The following is a 20,223-nucleotide window of genomic DNA, read 5'->3' as shown; positions in this document are numbered from 1 at the left end:
AACCCTTCCTTCAGCTCAGTCGTGCACCGTAACAAATAGGAGGATGCCACAGCCCTGGGAGCCTCCCAGGGTAGACTCGGTCTTCCCAGGGGAGCTTGTGCTATCAGCTTGCCCAAGGTGTGCAGACTAGTATGAAGAAGTTAAATATTCTTCAAAGGGATAGTTCTAGGGTGGGTACAGCTCCAAAGTTACTTTACAAAAACGGCACGCTCTGAACTATTTTTAAGTTTATGGTTAAATCACACGGGTTTATCTATGTAAATTGGACATTTCCCCAAAGGTACTGAAGAACAATTGAAGATGTCAGATATGGGAGCCAAGTATTCAGATAGACTTTCAGAGAGAGCGCCTTTTTTAAAAAAATGTTTTTATTGATTTTAGAAAGAGAGGAAGGGAGAAAGAGAGAGGGGTAGAAACATCCATCGGCTGCCTCCTGCAGGTCCCCTTCTGGGGATCGAACCTAACCGGGGATGGAACCAGGGATGTTGTGGCTCATGGGTTGATGCTCAACCAGAGCCACATTGGCCGGGCCAGGGAGAGTACCTTTATTAAAGTGCCATAGTGGAATAAAGAGGGTTTACTACTAATGAGGGAGGGGAGATGATGATAAAGATGTTTAGTAAGGAATGGAACCAGTGTATATTTTGATAGGAAAATGTCATGGGAAATTTAAACTACTCATCATTTTTAAGAAAAGTGGTTATATTCCAAAAGTTTGCCCAGTTTGCTTCTGAAAGTTTCTTCAGTTTATGGTAAACCATCACTAACCTGAACCCTTTGTAATTAAATAAAAGTTTAATATTTTATCAAGCAGAGAAGTGCAACATTTTATACATGAATACTAGCAATGAAAGAGGAATCAAATGAGAAAATTCCACTGAGTTTTTCAGTGGTGTTTTTCTGAACAATAACGTACATGGAAAGTTTAAGATAGTGTTTTTTAGAAGGAAACAAAACTATGTATGACTAAAATATGTATTGTTTTATTGCTGACATCTATCTCTGTGTCTGTAAATTAAATACAGCTCCCTATTCTTACACTGTGGATTTACTGCAAGCAATACTTGTTTCTCCTAGCAGACATCAAATTTCATTTGGTAAAAAGGTCCCCAGTGTACTTCAATAATGATTTCCCTTAGGCTGTTTTGTACTCTAACTTGAAGTTGAATAAGAGCATTAGAGTTGATGATTTTCTAGGGATTAAAGGTTTGAAAGACATTAGTTCTTTACCAGCAATCATCAGTTTCCAGGAAGTACATGGGACTGGACTGATTATTTTTTAATTAATAGAAGAAAATTATAAGCACATGCATTCTTAATACAAAAGCCTGCATCAATGTTTTATCAGAGAGTCTTCTGGAAAGGGGTTAATGGTTTGATAATTATTTTTAGTGAATTTCTGCTTTCTTAAGGGCATGGAAAAAGTAAACAGAAATTTACCAACAGAATAGTCAACATTCTAGAAATATCTGTTTCTGTTGAAAAAGTCCCAGGTCAGATATTGGAAAAACCCATTCAATTCTTCTTCCTTAATCAATATTCCATCTTCAGGTTGGAAGGGAGGGATTTACATTTATTCTTTTTTTATTTTCCCCTCTTTAGTTGGGATTATATTTGTATTTGAAAAATCTTTATAAAAGACATAAACAGGACTTGTTTCCTGACAAAACATAACAACCAAAAAGAAAAAAAATAAGGCTTACAAAATGAATCTTCTCTTTTTCGGTCCAAGATCGTTTCCTTTTTCTATTGTATTCTGCTAGTTTCTTATTTTTTATTTCATGATTCTTAGTCTTTCAGCAACCCAGTACTGTATATTCCAAAGTTAGAAAAAAACTTAGGTTAACTGTTTCTACTCTACTCCCAAAAGCTTTATTCCTCACTTGAGAGGGAAATGGAAAATTGATAACAATATTAACTTGATCATAAAATGTAAGAATGAAAAATGAAGAGTTAAACACACATGTGTGCATGTGCATGCGCACACACACTTCACTCAAAATATGCAAAAATATAATATTATTAAAATAATAATATCTTTGGTAGTTTCTTGTGTTCAATATTGTTCTAAGTTTCTTGTTGTGGTTACTATTGCATAACAAACCACCATATACTTAGTGCTGTAAAACAACCATATTGTGCTCATGGATTCAGTGGGTCAGGCTTCGCAATGGATATAATGAATTGGCTTGTCTCTGTTCCACTCTACCTGGTGTCTCATCTGGGAAGACATCCAGCTTGGAGAAGGGGACTACGACACAGCTTGGGCTGGAATCATCTGAAGGCATCTTTGCTTATGTATTTGGTGGTTGATGCCGGCTGTCGACTGGGATTTCGTCTGGGCTGTTGGTTGGTGCACCTATGCATGGTGTCTGAGTGGGCTCTTTACACGGGCTAGATTGGGCTTTCTTAGAATGTGATAATTAGAGCAAAAGTTCCAAAAAAGAAAGCAAAATTAAAATGTGTGATATTTGGGGGCTGTAACCACAGAAGTCACATATCATCACTTCTGCTGTCATCTATTGGTTAAGATTGCCACAAAGGTACTCACAAGTACAAGGGGAGGAGACATCACCTTAAGTTAAATGGGGTCAGCAAACATCTAGAAGGGTATGTGGGATGCAAATTGCTGTTGTGGTAATTCTTGAAAAGTAAAAGCTACCAGAGTTCTTTTACATTCATTATTTCATATTGATAAAGGTTCTGCCCCCTCCACGACCACCATTTTTACCCAACTCTCCAATCTCTATTCTAAGAGTTGTTCTTAAATCCATGTGTGAAAAGAGAATTAAAAATTAACTTAAGAATAAAATAATTCAAGTACAAAACTATGACTCTGAAATGTAGACAATATAAAACTTGATATAGTTCCCTATTTTGCATCACCAAAGATTTCCCTTCAATTTATTCTTTTAAATTTGAATGTGTCAGTAGAATCCAAAAATAAGTTATGAATCTTATATTTAGCCACCCACACAAATCTTCCAAAACGTTTGTAGACTTCCAACTATTTCCCCTATATGTATCATGCATATATGTTCAAATTTAATACTGCAAATATATCTTAAATCCTTGCTTACAAAAACAAAGAGAAAATAGCCTTTTTTGAGAATCTTTTACATATTGTGCGAATGTTCTTTTATTAAATGCTAATACCTCTTGGAGGTGGGTGGTATTATCCACTTTCATGAGAAAGGAATTGAAACTCAGATAGGTTAATTGATTCACTTTACATAGGGAAGACAGTTCAGGACTTGAATGAGAGAATACAGATCTATTTGATTCAAAAGTGGTAGGATAAGATATGACTAATGCCCTTTTGATGCCGTAGTTTATAAATCAATAATTTAAAATTCGGCTGTTTAAGTTCTAAATTAATAAGTAGCAATATCCCATTGGCTTTTAACTCTGTTGTTCTTACCACATGCTTTTAGTGAGCTCACTTTACCACATCTGTAGGTGATTTTTTTGTATCTTCCCCCTGTTACTTTTCTCTTCCCCCATCATTGCCTAACTGAACCCTCAGCTAATAACAGATTTTTTTATGTCATTGAGAAAACAGAAGTCATCAACCAGAAATCTTCCATTGTCTAAGCACCAAATCTACAAAACTGCACCTGTATTCATTGTTAAGGTAAATTTTGGCCTTCACATATTTTCTGGAACTTATCTCACCCTACTTGTAAGGACTTTTTAAAGTCCTTTTTAAGGACTTTGAAACACCAATCAGATTCTTTCTCTTTAGACACTTGAACCATCCTCATTATAAACCCTTATCTTCAATCTTAAAATGTGTTCCAGTGATTCCTACAAACAACAACAAAATTTCTTGATTCATCTCTATATGCCTAATTTTAGCTCTTAACTGCTCTTCAAAATCACACTTCTCACAGAGTTGATGACATTCACAGTCTTCGCAAACTCAGTTCTATTCTGCAACCCATTTCAATTTGGCTCAGCCTCAGAGAAATCGTTATACTAAGGTCAGCAGTACCCATGATGTCTATTGGATGCTTCCATCTTCATCTTATTTAAGTGCTCAGCGACTTTGAAAAGTGCTTCCTACCATCTCCTTGAAGGATTCTTTTCTTCTGTTGTCTCTTTGATACCACATTCTAGGATTTTTTCTTTGGTTGTTTGTTGCCTTGGGGGGATCTTTCTCCACTTCTAATCTCTAAATATGGGAACCCCTTGGAGCTTTGTCCTGAGCCCACTTTCTCAGACCACACTCCCCAGTCTCTTAAGATTCCCCCTTCACCTTCCCATTTTGTTCTGTGCCTCATGAAGCTATTTGACATACCCCGAATCAATGGTCATCGTTGCCCTCTGGCTTCTGACTGGGTTTGATCAATGTGAGGGACTGGAGGACATTAGAGAGTTGGAGGAGGGCAAGGTCATGAAAGTTATTTCCCTACCTCCTACCCAGCAAGTCAGTTGAAAGAGGGGTGTGCCCTGCTCTCTGCATCCATGACTCCTATCCGGTGATCCTGTGTATAGAGCTACCCTGGGGTTTCTTAGCTGCAACAGCTCTATTCCTTTCAGGCTTAGGGTCAATACATTCCCAACTCTTGCTAGACCAGAATCCTGCACCAGCTCCTATTAGCTTTCCCAAGCTTTGTATACACTTCCTAAATAATACTTTATTTAATTCCCACTAATCCATTTTCAGTGCACCATCTTTTTGCTGTTGGGATCCTGGCACAAAGGATTCTTCACCAGGAACCAAACACTGCATTGGAGTTAGGGGTACAAAGGTTAATAAAGAAGTAATTCATGTGAAAGATAAAAGCAAGTAAAACAGATGGGGTAGAAAGAGTTTTGAAACAAAGTTACCCGAGATCTGATACCTGAGAAAAGAAAGGCAGTGGGGGATGCAGGGTTGGTCTTGAATACCTTCAGGTCACAATGCAGATCTGACAAAGTCTCAGCCAGTCCAATAGGGAGTCCTGGAGCAAATTTGGATTGTTAAAGGAACCCTTTCATTGTACCAAAATGGCATGGCCCTGGTACATTCATCATCTTTAGTCATTGCCCCCTGACTGTGACCTTGGTTCAAAAGATGATTGGATTTTGAAGACTATAAGAGCAAGACTATCAGCTAACTATCATCTTTGCTGCTAAATACAAGTTCTTGAAGGCCGAGGTTAACACAGCTACATAGCTGACCCATGAGAAAAATGTATGCCTTCCTATATCTTTAAATGTCATCTATATCAGACAACTCATAATATCATACCTTTATCTTTGTTTGTTAGCCCTAGGCTTATCTCACTAGCTACTAGTCCTTCCAGTTTAGATGTCTTCTCAGATTTATTACATCCCAAAACAAAATATTGATTTTTTTGTCTTATTCTCAAACCTGGTACTATGCTAGTATTTATAATTCTTTTTTTTTTAAAAAAATATGTTTTTATTGATTTCAGAGAGAGGAAGGGAGAAGGAGAGAGTGACAGAACCATCAACGATGAGCGTCATTGATCAGCTGCCTCCTGCACGCCCTTTGTCGCGGATTGAGCCTGAAACCCCGGGCATATGTTCTGACCGGGAATCGAACCCCGATCTCCTGGATCCTAGGTTGATGCTTAATCTCTGAGCCATGCTGGTTGGGCTTAGAATTCTTTAAAATCCACCTTTCTGGATCCCATGCTCAAGCCAAAACTATAGGAATCATTCTTGATCACTTCATCTTGTGTACAATATATCCTATTTATTATCAAATCCTATTTATTATCAAAAACAGTATCTTGAGTTTGGCCTTTTAACCGTTATTATTACTACCATTTTCCTAATTACAGCCCCTGCTGGTTCACACCCAATACTGAAACCACCTTCTCTTTGTCTGCCCCCCCCCCCTTCATTCTTGTCGTCCTCCAACCCATCGGTCAGAATGGACTCCTAAAACAGAAGTGTGCGTCATGTTTACCCTCCTGCTCAGCATATTGCTGTGGCTTCATAACTTACTAATGGTAAATCCTTAGTATGGCCTCTAAGAATCCTCCTGTTGTGGCTCTTACCTGTTTTCCCAGTTTAGTCTTGCGCCACTTTCCCTCTTGCTCGCCAGGTTCCACTCACACTTGCCTTCTTTAGAGATCTAATATGTATCGTTTTTCAGCCTCTAACTCACAAGCTTCTGCTCAGAATGTTTTTCTTCTCACTCAAGTGTATAGCTGTTAACTTTCATAATTTAGTTTAAATAAAACTTCCTCTATGTGTTACCCTCCGAACCTCTTACTATAAATCAGGGTTCCTATTACATTCTCGCACATGGTTCCATTGCATTTTTTTTCATATAACTTACCACAGTTCACAACTATTTACCTGTGTAGTTGGTTTGTTTAATGCAAGATCTAGGAGCTCGAATACCATATTAGCTTTACTTATAACTATATCCCCAATATCTGTCATAGTGCTTAACATGCCATTGTGTCTTAGACTTCTTTTCATGGATAAGTGGACAAATAATTATAAATCAAGTGATAGCCTCAATATCCCATTTGATTTTATCCTACTTTTCTTTCAGAATTCCTATGCTTGATATTTTGGCCCTCACTCTTTTTCCCTCCTGAAAGGTTTTTCATTATTTGCCTTATATGTTGAGCTTCATTACCCCTGAGTCTCAGTAAATATTTTCAGTCCTCAAACTACCTTAAGTGTACATACATATAGCCTTCCGTGTGCCTTAATCTGTATTAACTCTATTCAGTGATTGCAATTATGACATTCTTACTTTTAGTAATTATTTAGAAATCTACACTTAATTTAACTGACAAATATGCTTTCAACCCCCCAGATTCGTTTATCTAGACATTGCCTGTGTCTTCTTCATGAGGAGATTGACTTTCTTCCCTAATTATGGAGAATGTGTTTTAGCCAAGGTTCATAGACCCAAGAACCTTCTCCAACTCCCCCAACATAGTTATTTCCTGCCACCAACTAAGCAAAGCAGCACATCCAATGACTAGGTGAGAATGCCGGAATTAGACTGCTTCCCAGCAGTGCCTCCTTCCAGGTATTCATTTTATGTGCCTAGAAAAAGCCCCTTTGGGGCAACAGGAAGTCTGTGAATGCACCATAGGGAATCCAAGCTGAACATTGTCATTCTTTTTCTACACAATTACTAAGGGGTAGAGACTATATGAAACGCTGTCATCATTCCCATCTCTTTCTGACTCATCAAGAATAGCTGTGCTTCTTGATTTAGTATTATATATGCCACATTTCTTTATACACAGACTTCAGATATGTCAGTTCAACTAGTTTAAAAGCTTTGGCGAGGAAAACCTTCTTCATCTGTACTCATCTATCTATCATCTATCTATCTATCATCTATCTATCTATCTATCTATCTATCTATCTATCTATCTATCTATCTATCATCTATCTATCTATCTATCTATCTATCTATCTATCTATCATCATCTATCTATCATCTATCTATCTATCTATCTATCTATCTATCTATCTATCTATCTATCTATCTATCTATCTATCTATCATCTATCTATCTATCATCTATCTATCATCTATCTATCTATCTATCTATCTATCTATCTATCTATCTATCTATCATCTATCTATCATCTATCATCTATCTATCTATCATCTATTATCTATCTATCTATCTATCTATCTATCTATCATCTATCTATCTATCATCTATCTATCTATCTATCATCTATCTATCATCTATCTATATCTATCATCTATCTATATCTATCATCTATCTATCTATCATCTATTATCTATCTATCTATCTATCTATCATCTATCTATCTATCTATCTATCTATCTATCTATCTATCTATCTATCTATCTATCATCTATCTATCTATCTATCTATCATCATCTATCTATCTATCATCTATCTATCTATCTATCATCTATCTATCTATCTATCTATCTATCTATCTATCTATCTATCTATCATCTATCTATCATCTATCTATCTATCTATCTATCTATCTATCTATCTATCTATCATCATCTACCTATCTATCTATCTATCTATCTATCTATCTATCTATCTATCTATCATCTATCTATCTATCTATCTATCTATCTATCTATCTATCTATCTATCTATCTATCATCTATCTATCATCTATCTATCTATCTATCTATCTATCTATCTATCTATCTATCTATCTATTATCTATCTATCTATCTATCTATCTATCTATCATCATCTATCTATCTATCTATCTATCTATCATCTATCTATCTATCTATCTATCTATCTATCTATCTATCATCTATCTATCATCTATCTATCTATCTATCTATCTATCTATCTATCTATCTATCTATCTATCATCTATCTATCTATCATCTATCTATATCTATCATCTATTATCTATCTATCTATCTATCTATCATCATCTATCTATCTATCATCTATCATCTATCATCTATCTATCTATCATCATCTATCTATCATCTATCTATCTATCTATCTATCTATCTATCTATCTATCTATCTATCTATCTATCTATCTATCATCTATCTATCATCTATCTATCTATCATCTATCTATCATCATCTATCTATCTATCAATCTATCTATCATCTATCTATCTATCATCTATCTATCTATCATCTATCTATCTATCTATCTATCTATCTATCTATCTATCTATCATCTATCTATCTCTATCTATCTATCTCTATCTGTCTATCTATCTATCTATCTATCTATCTATCTATCTATCTATCTATCTATCTACCTATCTATCATCTATCATCTAATCTATCTATCATCTGTCTATCTATCGTCTATCTATCATCTATCATCTATCTATATACACACATATACATATGTTTGTGTGTGTATATATATATATATATATGGGCTACATGTTGCATCACATGATGAGAGTTGGAACTACCAGAATTATGAGAAACTAAAGGCTTTCATAGGAGAAAGATGAGAAACACAGGTTGTATTCTAAGCATGTTGGTGTTTAAATAAACCAAAAGAGAATTAATTTACTTTGAGCCCTTACAGGGGTGACATTTACTCTCTATACCTTTTGTTAAGATGCAAATTGCATTAGAACGATTCATAGAAGATATTCTTGATACAGAAAATGAAGACCTAAATTGACAAGATCATGCTAGAGAAAAGAAAGCTAAGTGATTTTTTGTTAATTGAAAATATTTTTCAATATCTAAAAAGATAGTTGTGCCCTAGCCAGTGTGCGGCTCAGTTGGGCACCATCCTGTGCACCAAAAGGTTGCAGTTTCAATTCCCAGTGAGGGCACATGCCTGGTTGCAGGCTCCATCACCAGTAAGGGGCGTGCAGGAGGCAGCCGATCTATGTTTCTCTCTAACATTGATGTTTCTCTCCCTCTCTTTCTCTCTCTCTAGAAATCAATAAAACTATTTAAAAATATAGTTCTGATGCTCATGTGTAGTTGTTCTTTTTATAAATTGGTTAAGTTACATCTTAATTAAGGCATTCCTTGAGAATGATGTTTATTTATAAGGAGTTAGTTATATTTAACGACAAAAAGAGAAAATACAAACTATGTGAAATAAAGCCTTTTTGTTTGCAACTATAAAAGCTTTGTATCCATAATTATAACTTCTTTAGTTTATGTCCATTTAGTTTAAGAAAAGGAATATGACCTCTAGGAAAAGGAAACCCATAGTGACTCTTCCCTGTCACCTTCTTTATGCATCATTTTCTCTTTTTCGATTTTAAGGGCTCCTTCTAACTCTGCTACCCAAGTTTTTCTTTATGAAAAAAGCACATAAGTGAATTTATTCCACAAACATTTGCACTATGTACCAACCACTCTTCTAAGCACTTAGAAAATACCATTGAAGAAACAGATAAAAATGTCTCCCCTCTTGGGACATCTATCTTAGCCCACATGAGAGGATGGTCCTGCAGACTGTAGTAAATACATCTAGGTGATTATCAAGGGAAAATCTAAGAAATATTTTTAGTTGCTTTTTCCTTTTTGTGGAATTCCTCCAGGACCCCAAACCACTCATGTTGCCCATAATTCTTTGTGAGGAGACAAATACTAAAAAATATAAATAAGTTAAATATTTGGTGATAAGATGTTATATTGAAAACCAATAAAAGCATGATGGAGAGATGGTATATAAGTGTGTAATTTAAAATTGACTGACCAGGTAGGTGAGACTTTGCTGAGAAACATCATTCATGTAGAAACCTGAATTATGTTAGACAACCGGTCATTTTAAATTTGAGTTTTTTATACTTAATTAACTGGAATGTTTTAAATAAATTTTAGAGCAGGTGGAAAACTATAATTAACCAATTAATTATTATTCTAATTTGTTAATTAACTTATTGTTGGCTATTTGTCAGACAAGCCTCTAGAATTAGCTTAGTGTATTATGATTGTCCCTGGACTTCAAGGAATAGGCCATGTTAAGGAGTGAAGTGAGCTAAGGGAGCAATTCGGAAGCTATCACAACAATATAAGTGAGAAAGAAAGTAAACGAAGACATTAACATTTTTCCAAAGTGATCAGGCCTCTGGCCTTTTTATAGTCCATTCATTGTTTCTTACTATCTTTAGGATAATGCTCCAACCTCTTTATTTTTACATTGATAACCCTTCAAAATTTGGCTTCTTGCTGGATTCTCTAATAGATGTGTCTGTGTTCAATAAAACTTTATTTACAAAAATAGGTTGTTGACCAAATTTGTGCAGTCAGCTGTTGGCCTACCCCTGGCCTACTTCATGGAACTTGAGCATTTTTTAGCAAATAGCTTTTTTTCTAAAATCTATCTGAGTAGTACAAGAATCGGCTGAATTTGCCTCCAATGTGTCCACATTCCAGGTAGGAAGTCAGAGGAAGAGAAAATTGGTTTAAAGAGCACTCACCATCTTTCCTCAAACAGAACCTCACCCAACACCTGCTTATATCTCATTAGCTGCTTCTCCATGCAAAGAACCTTGAGAAGTGTAGTTGTTTAAATGGATATATTTTCATTCAATAAAATTAGGGTTCTGTAACAAAGAAAGCAAGAAAGGCTGGATGTTGGATAGGCCTCTAGAAGTTTCAGTCATAGCTACCAGATTCCCATCACTCAGCATCAGTTTCCTCATTTATCAGAAAAGGAGAATTGGTACCTGACAGAGTCATTTCCTGAAGACTGAGTGGTCTAACACACAAATGCTGTTAGGATTGCACCATGCATACTGTAAACTCTTAATAAAGCTGACATTGTTGGAATTAGCATTATTTTTATCTTTTGTGTATTTTTCTCTGTTGTATTCCCAGTGCCTAAAATGTTTCCTGTCATACTGAAGGGCTCAGTAAACATTTTTGAATGAATAAATAAACTCATTATCATCAGTTAAGATTTTTGTGTTGCAGGAAGTGGAAACTGTTTTTGGTTCATTTAATCACTTCTTGAAAAGAATAATACTCACTTCCAGAAGTGACAAAATAGCTGGAGAGTCATTCTCAGACAGGGACAAGTATCCAATTATTGTTGTAATTATTTAGGTACAACCATTTTCACTCTGTCCTTGAGTCACTCTGCTCAATGTTGAAAGCCCCATGGGGCAAAGTCTAATGTGCCAAATGTGACTGAATCATCTCTCCCTTTGGATGGAGAGAACAGGACACCTTGCTTTCTAGTCCCACAAAACTGCATGTAACTGGAGAGAAAGAAAGAAGTAAGATGAAATCAATGTGAAGAATGAAATCAGCAGGAAGAAACCAGACGGAAGGCAAAAGGAAATGTCCATCACACACTTCCATTCCTTTTAGTTTGCAGTGCTTCCACCAAGTCATGATTGCCATACAAGAGCATCCCCTGGGAGGAAAAAGAGATCTAGCAATTTGGCCTCTGTTAACACAAGCGTATCTTCATTTTTTTCCAATTAAATAAAAAACTGAGTGCAGAAACCCTGAACAGATGAGACCTACAAGAACAGTTTTCTAAGGTGAAGATGACAGGATATGACAATGAGGTTCTGGGATTGATACTGGAGAATAGTAAAGAGATGTAGGAAAAAAGGTGAAGGAGTTAAGGCTAAATAAAGATGCCGTGGCTTTAGGTAACGACATTTATATAAACTTTTTTCTAATAATGCAATTGCATAAACTCTCTAATTGTTTCTAAATACTTCATTTTCTGTAACAATCATACTGCCAGCTTGGTTGATTGCTGAGCAATTGATTATAGTCTCTGATAAAAAGTTGAAACTACATGATTTTTCACTTTGTTTGTCTTTATTGATGTAGTACTGAATATAGATCAGTGGCCACCTAGGGATTTATGTATTTATTTTTGTATTTATTTTAATATGTTTTTATTGATTTCAGGGAAAGGGAGAGAGATAGAGACATTGGTGAGAGAGAAACATCAATCAGCTGCCTTCTTCCCACACCCCACTGGGGATTGAGCCCAGAACCCAGGCATGTGCTCTGACCCCTGATCAGGAATCAGCAGGCTACCTCTTGGTGCAAGGGAGGGTGTTAAACCAACTGAGTCACACCAGCTGGCCCCTAGGGATTTATTTCTAAGCATGACTCAAAATAAGATCATCTACTATCTTTATGCAAGTCGTTCAGACCTTTGGAATTTGCTTTCATTTGGTAAATTTTATAGGGATTTTAAAAAATTATAAAATTAAAATTATACTCTTTATTTTATAGCTAGAAAAAAAATAACTTATATTATTCCCCAAAGTTGATTTGCATGATTGTGAATATTTGTGCTGCTACTGAGCACCGTTCCAAACCATTGTGGAACTAGTGATTTTTCTGTGCAGGGAGCTATAGGGCTATGTAGCCTCTTTAATAACTTGGATCTAGAAATATTTTACATTATGTTTGTTTAGATATTATAGAATTGATAAATTCAGATTGATAAAAATGACACCCTTGACAACTCTTCAAATGCAGAATTTATAAAGTTAAGCCAAAAATATGTTTTTATGAATCTAGACTCAAAAATTTTTCTTTTACATCTTGCACTCTTTATCATATTTGTTTCTATGAAGTGGCATTAGGAAATGTATGTAAATGCCATTAAAGAGTGAATGAGCAATTAAAGATTGAAATTATGCAAATAGAAAACCTTTAAAAAACATTTAGGAACTAAAAATCATTAACATTCTATAATTAATGTTCTTTGTGCAATAATACTAATCTTTTGATCTTTCTGTTTCTTTTTGCAGGGCTTTAATGCGCTATTGAAACTACAAACTCACACCTACAGTGGTTTCCTGTTAACAGATCACATATTTTGAAAGCTTGTGGTATTTTATTGTGAAACTCGCCTGGTGAAAATTTTGAAGCATAGGATTCTGCCAAACATCTGAATAAAGAACTCCTCACCTGGTATGTAAGAGAACTCACCACCACCATGACAAACCAGGAAAAGTGGGCCCACCTAAGCCCCTCAGAATTTTCTCAACTTCAGAAATATGCTGAGTGTAAGTATCGTATTGATAATATGTTATTTGGCATTTATACTAAACAAGGTATGATTGATTTACAGGAACAGATTACAGGAACAGGTTCTGATTGGTATCAGGATAGATGTAGGTGTATCTTCTGTGTTTGCAAGTAGGTCAACTGGAGACTACCTTTTTTGGCATGAGAAAAAGAAAAAGGTAAATTTAAGCCAAGCATCAAATCTGGAAGAAAAAGAGCTAGGATGCTAGATGCAAAACTAAACTCGGAAACACTCCGCCTGTAGTAGAAGTAAAGCAAAGGATAAGACAGCGTGGGAGGATGGAAACTGGTGAGACTGGAACCAAGAAGGACAAGAGGAAGAGCAGAGAGACAGTAGTAAGGACAAGAAAAAATGCTGTTATATTTGAGTCAATAGGACCTGGCTCAGAGAGATCAGGGGAAGGGGAAATGTTAGATTTTTTTCTTATTTGTCAGCCTAATATTTTCAAAAAGACCGAGAGTTTGGAGTCATAGATATATTGTGGAGTTGGCTTTAGAGGTTGTTTTAAAAATAAAAAGAATTGTTAGGACCTTAGGACAATTTGTTTAGTGCGTGTATTTATAGAAGAGATAGGCCATGGTAATTTTCACTGTAGCGGGATATTTTTAAATAGTTTCTTTATACATATACAATAAGGTTTTGTTTATAAGAAGTTTGTTTTTACCGTAGATTTTCAAGAATATGTCTGTTTCATGAAGTGAGTTTCATCAGCTATAGATATATATATAAATAGCAACAAGGTCAAGGTATTAAAGAGAAAACAGGAAGCAACTAATAAATAGGAGGCACTACAAGGTTTGGGAGACAAAGAGTAGAGAAAAAGTAATCCATAGAGCCTATAGTAAAAACGGTGAGAGCAAAGGGGGAAAGATGGTACTGAGAGAGTCAAATATAAGAAATGAAAAGTGAAAAAGAACCAATATCACGTAATACTGGAAAAGGCCCAAACTGAAGCAGCTGGTGAGGCCGAAGCAGAGAGGAGGTATGGCATGCAGGAGATAAGTGTCCGGAAAAACTTGAATAATCTGAAGGAAAGGCAGAGAACATGGTTAAACACAGAAGAGGGATTTGAAATAATAAGAAATAAATGTGATGAGATAGTGAGTAATAGTATACTTATGAGGTACATATTATAATTCAGGAACAATAATAAACACTTAATGCATCTTATCTGAAAATTCCAACCTCACAGGTTTTCTGGAGCTTTCCTAATTTGAGGGCTGCAGTGCTCTGGGTATAAGAGTCCTGCTGGGTATTTTCCAGGAAGTCACAAATCCATAAGAACATGTGCATTTTTCTGGTCAATAATAATAAAAAAATACAACTATCATATACATTTTTGACATCAAAATATGGTCCTCAGACCCAATTACTGTTTTGAGCCACTGAAATTACAATTCATTCATTTATCATATAAAGAAAATTTAGCCCAGGATGGCTAAATTCTTATCTACATTCTCATACTCAATAATTTCTAAATTGAATAAATATGATTTACCTATTACCAATTTCTATATGCTCTTTGCGTTATATCAAAAAATCAAGTAAATATTTCTGAGCATCTTCTTTAGGCATAGTATTCTTCTTGATGTTGCAGGAAATGCAAATATGAATAGATATGGACCCTTCCTTCAAGGAATTTGGTTTAATGAATGCTAAAAACAAACGGAATATTTGTTTACAATATACAGAATATTGTAACTTCCACAAACAAATTTTGGGGTTCTATAGGTTTAAGTATTCAGTTTGAGATGGGGAAAGGAAAATCCTCATGGAAGAAGTAGGATTTGAAATGAATCTTGAAGGTAAATGAAGAAAATTTGAGGGAGAGAGATGGTTGGCCACATTTAGCCATATCCACAGATCAGGGGAGTAGGTGGAGCTAGGTTGTAAAAATGACACAGAATCAAAATACACAATGCTAAACTTGAGTTAGGCAGTAAGGAGTAGATGTAGGGTTTACGGGTAGAATCAAATGAATGATGCTATGTTTCAGAAAGTTTAATTGGACAACCATGAGGATGGTATGTGGTAATGGAAAGAGACTAGAGTCAGGTCAGTGGGCTATTGGAATAGCCTAAATAATGTGGATGGATGATGAAAGATAACCAGAAAAGTGGAGATTCAGATTAAAACTAACAGGAGGACTTGGGAAATAATAAAATACAGTGTGTGAATTGAGAGCTAGAGATGGATAGGGGATTTTGGTGACATAATCCTCCAAGTAAAGAAAACAATTAATTTGATTTAGGTTTGTTGAACTTGGCTTGATTATTAAAATATATTTTCCAGTGTTTGAGTACTTACAGGAAAAAGGCCTTATAGGAAGCATTAATATGAAATAGGTAACTTATTGCCATAATAGCTAAAATATCATTTATAATGACTATTAATCAGATGTTTCAAATTCCATTTGAATTCTTAAACAGAATTTAATACTAAAGTCTTAAATATATCACAGGCTGCTACTTTTATTGGCTAGGGAATATGGAAGTAGATTTAATTATATAAGAATGCTTGATTTAGTAATCAATTTTGTAAATGCGTAAGACAAGTAATAAAAATGGTCATAAATGTAAAAGTTGCAACATATTGTGACATAGATTAATGAGCATTCAATAAGTTGGTAGTTAGTAAAAGAAGTAACATGGTAAATGTAAGACCATTATTAGAATGGATTTTATGAGAAGATAAATTAATCAATTAACTGTGAATGAAAGCAAATAGTGCTGATTCCATGATCATTAAACTTGCTATTCTTTCTGAAATAATCAAGACAATATGAAAAGTGCTGGCTTTAATCCTCCATGACAGTGATTTTCAATTGGTGTGTCACAGCAGGCACACTGGGGTGCTGCAAGAATCTTTAAAACATGCAATATCTGATTATTTAGTCAGGGGCATTGACCTCTTTTCCCTTAGACTGTCAAATAAAAAAATGACAACAGCCAAAACAACAAAAGTTGTCTTGTGTGACTGAATCAAAATTATGCCTTTTTTGGGGGTTGGATCTGCAAAAAATATATTTTTTGGCGTCCCACAGAATTTTAGTAGTTTATGTGCGCCATGAGATGAAAAAAGTTGAAAAATGCTGCTCCGTGAAGTTTCCTATATACTTAAGAAGGAAAGACTATCATGATTAGAATGTTTCCTCAGGTCATAAATTTCCATTGTCGAAATACAGCTGGAAACACACTTATCATCCTGAAGATTATAAAAGTAGTATATTTTTTATGCTATTCAGTACGTGTGATCTGTTCATCAGCAGCATTTATGGATCGTATTTTTCATGTCGCAATGCAATGTGGCAAAGTGACATTCGTCCATACTCTATTATAAAAGTGGTATGTTGGATATGTTTTGTGGTTGTTAATTGTTTTGTAGCTTTTGATAAGAAATTATTTATATGTATTGGATAACTAAGCTAAAAAAAAGTTATTCATTTAAGTTTTAACTGGCAACATACTAAGATTATATGTGGTATATATCAAATAAGTGTTGTATATGCTTTGGGGGGTGGGGGTGGGGCTGTCAAATTCAAGCTGAATGAGTTCATGGAACCCCTATCCCAGCAAAACCAAGTTATTCAAGTTTAATGTAGAGAATATAATTTTTCTCAAGTTATCTGATTTTGGATTCTTTCTACAATTGCCACAGTATACACCATCTGGGCTGCTATAATAAAGCAACATAGGCTGGGTGACTTATAAACAACATAAAGTTATTTCTCACAGTTCTGGAGGCTGGAAGTCAGAGATCAGGATGCCAGCATCCTTGGGTCCTGATAAGGACCCTTTCTTGGGTTGCAAAATGTCAACTCTTTGTGTCCTCACATGGTGTAAAGAGCGAAAGAAGAGCAGCAAGCTCTCCAGGAACTCTTAAAAGGGCACCAATCCAATTAATTCACCAGAGCTTAGCCCTCATGAACTCTCTAATCCCAATTTCCTCCCAAAGACCCTTCACATTAGGGATAGGGCTTTAACATATTCATTTAACATACAATTAACCTAGTCCTTCATACACTGCAACTGCAATTGATTTCTCAACTTCTAGGCTTTTCTCATGATCCATTGGGGTAAATAGAGTGAGATTGGCACAGCATTTCTGGTTAAGCAGCTAACACATTAAACCAACCTGTATTCAAATCCTGGTCCTACCATTTTTAGATTTCTGACTTTGGGAAAGTTACTTAACATATCTGTGTTCCATTTTTCATACTTGTGCAATGGGGAAAACAATAAGTATGTCAGATATTGTAAGTATTAAATTGAATGAGTTAATAAATGCCAAATAATAAGGATATTGCCTGGCAAGTTGTTAATCATATAACTGTATTATTTTAACAGAGAGGGAGATAAATTTGTTATGTTGGCTCTTTGAACCCATTGTTGATGATTGAGTAGAAAAGTGCCACATTTTGGAGCATTGAGTCGGTGTCTTATTTTCTGTTACAACACTAGATCCTTCCCACAAGGTAGAAGCTTCTGGCGCTCTTGGCAGCCTTGGTTCTGTGTTGTCCCCACAAATGCTGAAGGCAGCTAATGTGAAGCCTGCTGTGGCTGCCTACAGCCTGCTGAGACCAGGCTCCTGTTTCGGGCTTTAGGCTGAGTCACTCCATGGGAAAGATTCCCATTGATACGTGGGAGATGAGTATAATTTTCTTCTCTACTCTTTCTATAAAGTCATCCAAACTGTGGTTATAAGATAGCTCTCACTCCCGCCACGCAGAGAATTGAGCTTATCACATTATTAGTTTGTCAGTGCTTCCCGCTGTGGTTTCACGGCACAGCGAAGGGTTAAGGAACTCCAAGTCTTTTCATGGATAACACTATTTTCTATGTGAAATCTACATGGTATTTTCAAGCAATCCATTATCTGCCCACATATTGTCACTTAGGATTAGCTTTTTATTTGCTATATAGAAAGTGTGTTGCATAGCATGTAAATTATTTTTGAAAAATACTGTGTGATTATGGAGGGAACACTTTCAAATGTTCATAAATTTCACACTGTTTATAGCAGCTGGCATTGTAGAGAGTTGCAAAATTATGATGAACTTGTTCTTTTCAATAAGGCCCAACGTGCCTAATTTTGGACCTATTGTATAATTTTTTCCACTGAAGAGAAGCATGCAGCCTGGCTTAGTGGAAAGAGCTCAGACTTTATGAGAAAACTAATATTTGACAGTGTTGTACAGCATTCCCGCCTTCTACTTATTAGTGGTGTATGACCTTGAACATGTTAAACTGCCTGTGCCTCAGCTTTCTCACCGGGAAAAGTAGAATCCCACCTCAAAGTGGTGTAGGATTTAATGAGACAATAATCATCATCATAATAAATCATAGACTTTTAGCACCATACTCTAAACAGTAACAAGTATTTATTCATTTATTACTCACAATAAGCCTTAGAGGGAGGCAAATGACCTCTTTGAGGCAGCTTACCTGGCCAATTGCCATGGCAAGATAAGTGATCGCTAAGATCAAAGCAGTAATAATTCATTTATGTTTCTTAATAAAGATCAATCTATTAATAAATGGGTTATTTATCATGCTTCTAAAATAGAAAAATCTGGAATTCTGGAATCAGGTCTTTATGTCTCCATCAGCCACAGCCATTTCTCACACGATTTTTGCATACAAGGCAAAGCAAAGAAGCAAAGCTGCTAACTGGTTTTGGCCCCAAAATGTCTTGCTGGTCTCTTATCCTGGTAGATTGGACTTGATTACGTATAACCTCAGGGATGCTCTGTCTAAAGTAGAGGCATATTCCTGCATTCTACCCACACTCATTCTTCCTGTGCCTGGAACTTCCCTCACTCTTCCTTTATCAAAAACATGAGAGGGGAAAGAGAAATGAGAAAAAATCGTGAAGCAATTGAATTAAGAAAATGGTAAAATTTGCCTGGCTGGCGTGGCTCAGTGGTTGAGCATTGACCTATGAACAGGGAGGTCATGGTTCAATTCCCTCAATTCCTGGTCAGGGCACATGCCTGGGTTGTGGGCTCGATCCCCAATAGGGGGCATGCAAGAGGCAGCTGATCAGTGACTCTCATCATTGATGTTTCTATCTCTCTCTCCCTCTCCCTTCCTCTCTCTGAAATCAATAAAAACATGAAAAATATGGTAAAGTTCTTTTCCATTTTAAGTGGCCTTACTCTCCCAAGAAATTCCACCCTCTAGCATGATGATCTAATTGTGTCTTTAAGATATGTTTTATGTTTGATTCATACAAGATGGGATAAGAAGGGTGGAGGGAGAGAAGCTTGACCACCTCCCATGTGTATAACTTCAATTTATTGTTAAGCATATTTATATCACTTGCTAACCCTCTTTCTAATTTTTCTTGCAAGGATTAGCTTTTGCTTGTGGCCCTTGCCCTGTGATTCATTGGCTCTATTTTGGGAGGCCAAGGCACTTATTGATAATTACTCTTTTTTTGTACAAGATATAAAAATCAGTGGCACAGGGTCATTTGGCATAGTGGCTGGAACACATTATTTGGTCAGATAGAACTGGATTTGAGTTCTAGGGCTAATGGTGTACACCTTAGTTTCCTCACCTATGTCCTAGATGCAATGATGACTAATGTGAAGATGCAGGTAAAGTACCCAAGACTCAGTAAATTATTGTCATGATAAGGATCATGATGATGGTGACTGAGGTAACTTAATATCAAATGAGGACTTTTTCCCTTTGACTTAGGCCTACCCATTTATATTACTTATTTGAAATGTGTTGACTTTGCCCTGACACTCGGTCTGAAA

The 20,223-nt window shown here is 35.8% G+C and overlaps 1 protein-coding gene across 2 annotated transcripts in view; it reads left to right on the top strand.

Moving 5' to 3' along the window:
• The window catches only part of DGKB (diacylglycerol kinase beta), a 527,061-nt gene that overhangs the window by 47,121 nt on the left and 459,717 nt on the right, over window positions 1-20,223 (top strand). For both annotated transcript variants that reach the window (XM_016218863.2, XM_016218862.2), the window contains exon 2: window positions 13,177-13,434. In XM_016218863.2, coding sequence (XP_016074349.1) covers window positions 13,365-13,434 — 70 coding nt within the window. In that variant the 5' untranslated portion in view covers window positions 13,177-13,364. The remainder of the gene's footprint in view (window positions 1-13,176; window positions 13,435-20,223) is intronic.

The sequence above is a fragment of the Miniopterus natalensis genome, chromosome 10 (genome assembly GCF_054644295.1).
Source record: "Miniopterus natalensis isolate mMinNat1 chromosome 10, mMinNat1.hap1, whole genome shotgun sequence".
Classification (NCBI taxonomy): domain Eukaryota; kingdom Metazoa; phylum Chordata; class Mammalia; order Chiroptera; family Miniopteridae; genus Miniopterus; species Miniopterus natalensis.
The sequence above is the reverse complement of the archived record's forward strand: the minus strand, read 5'-3'. Positions and strand labels throughout refer to the sequence as shown.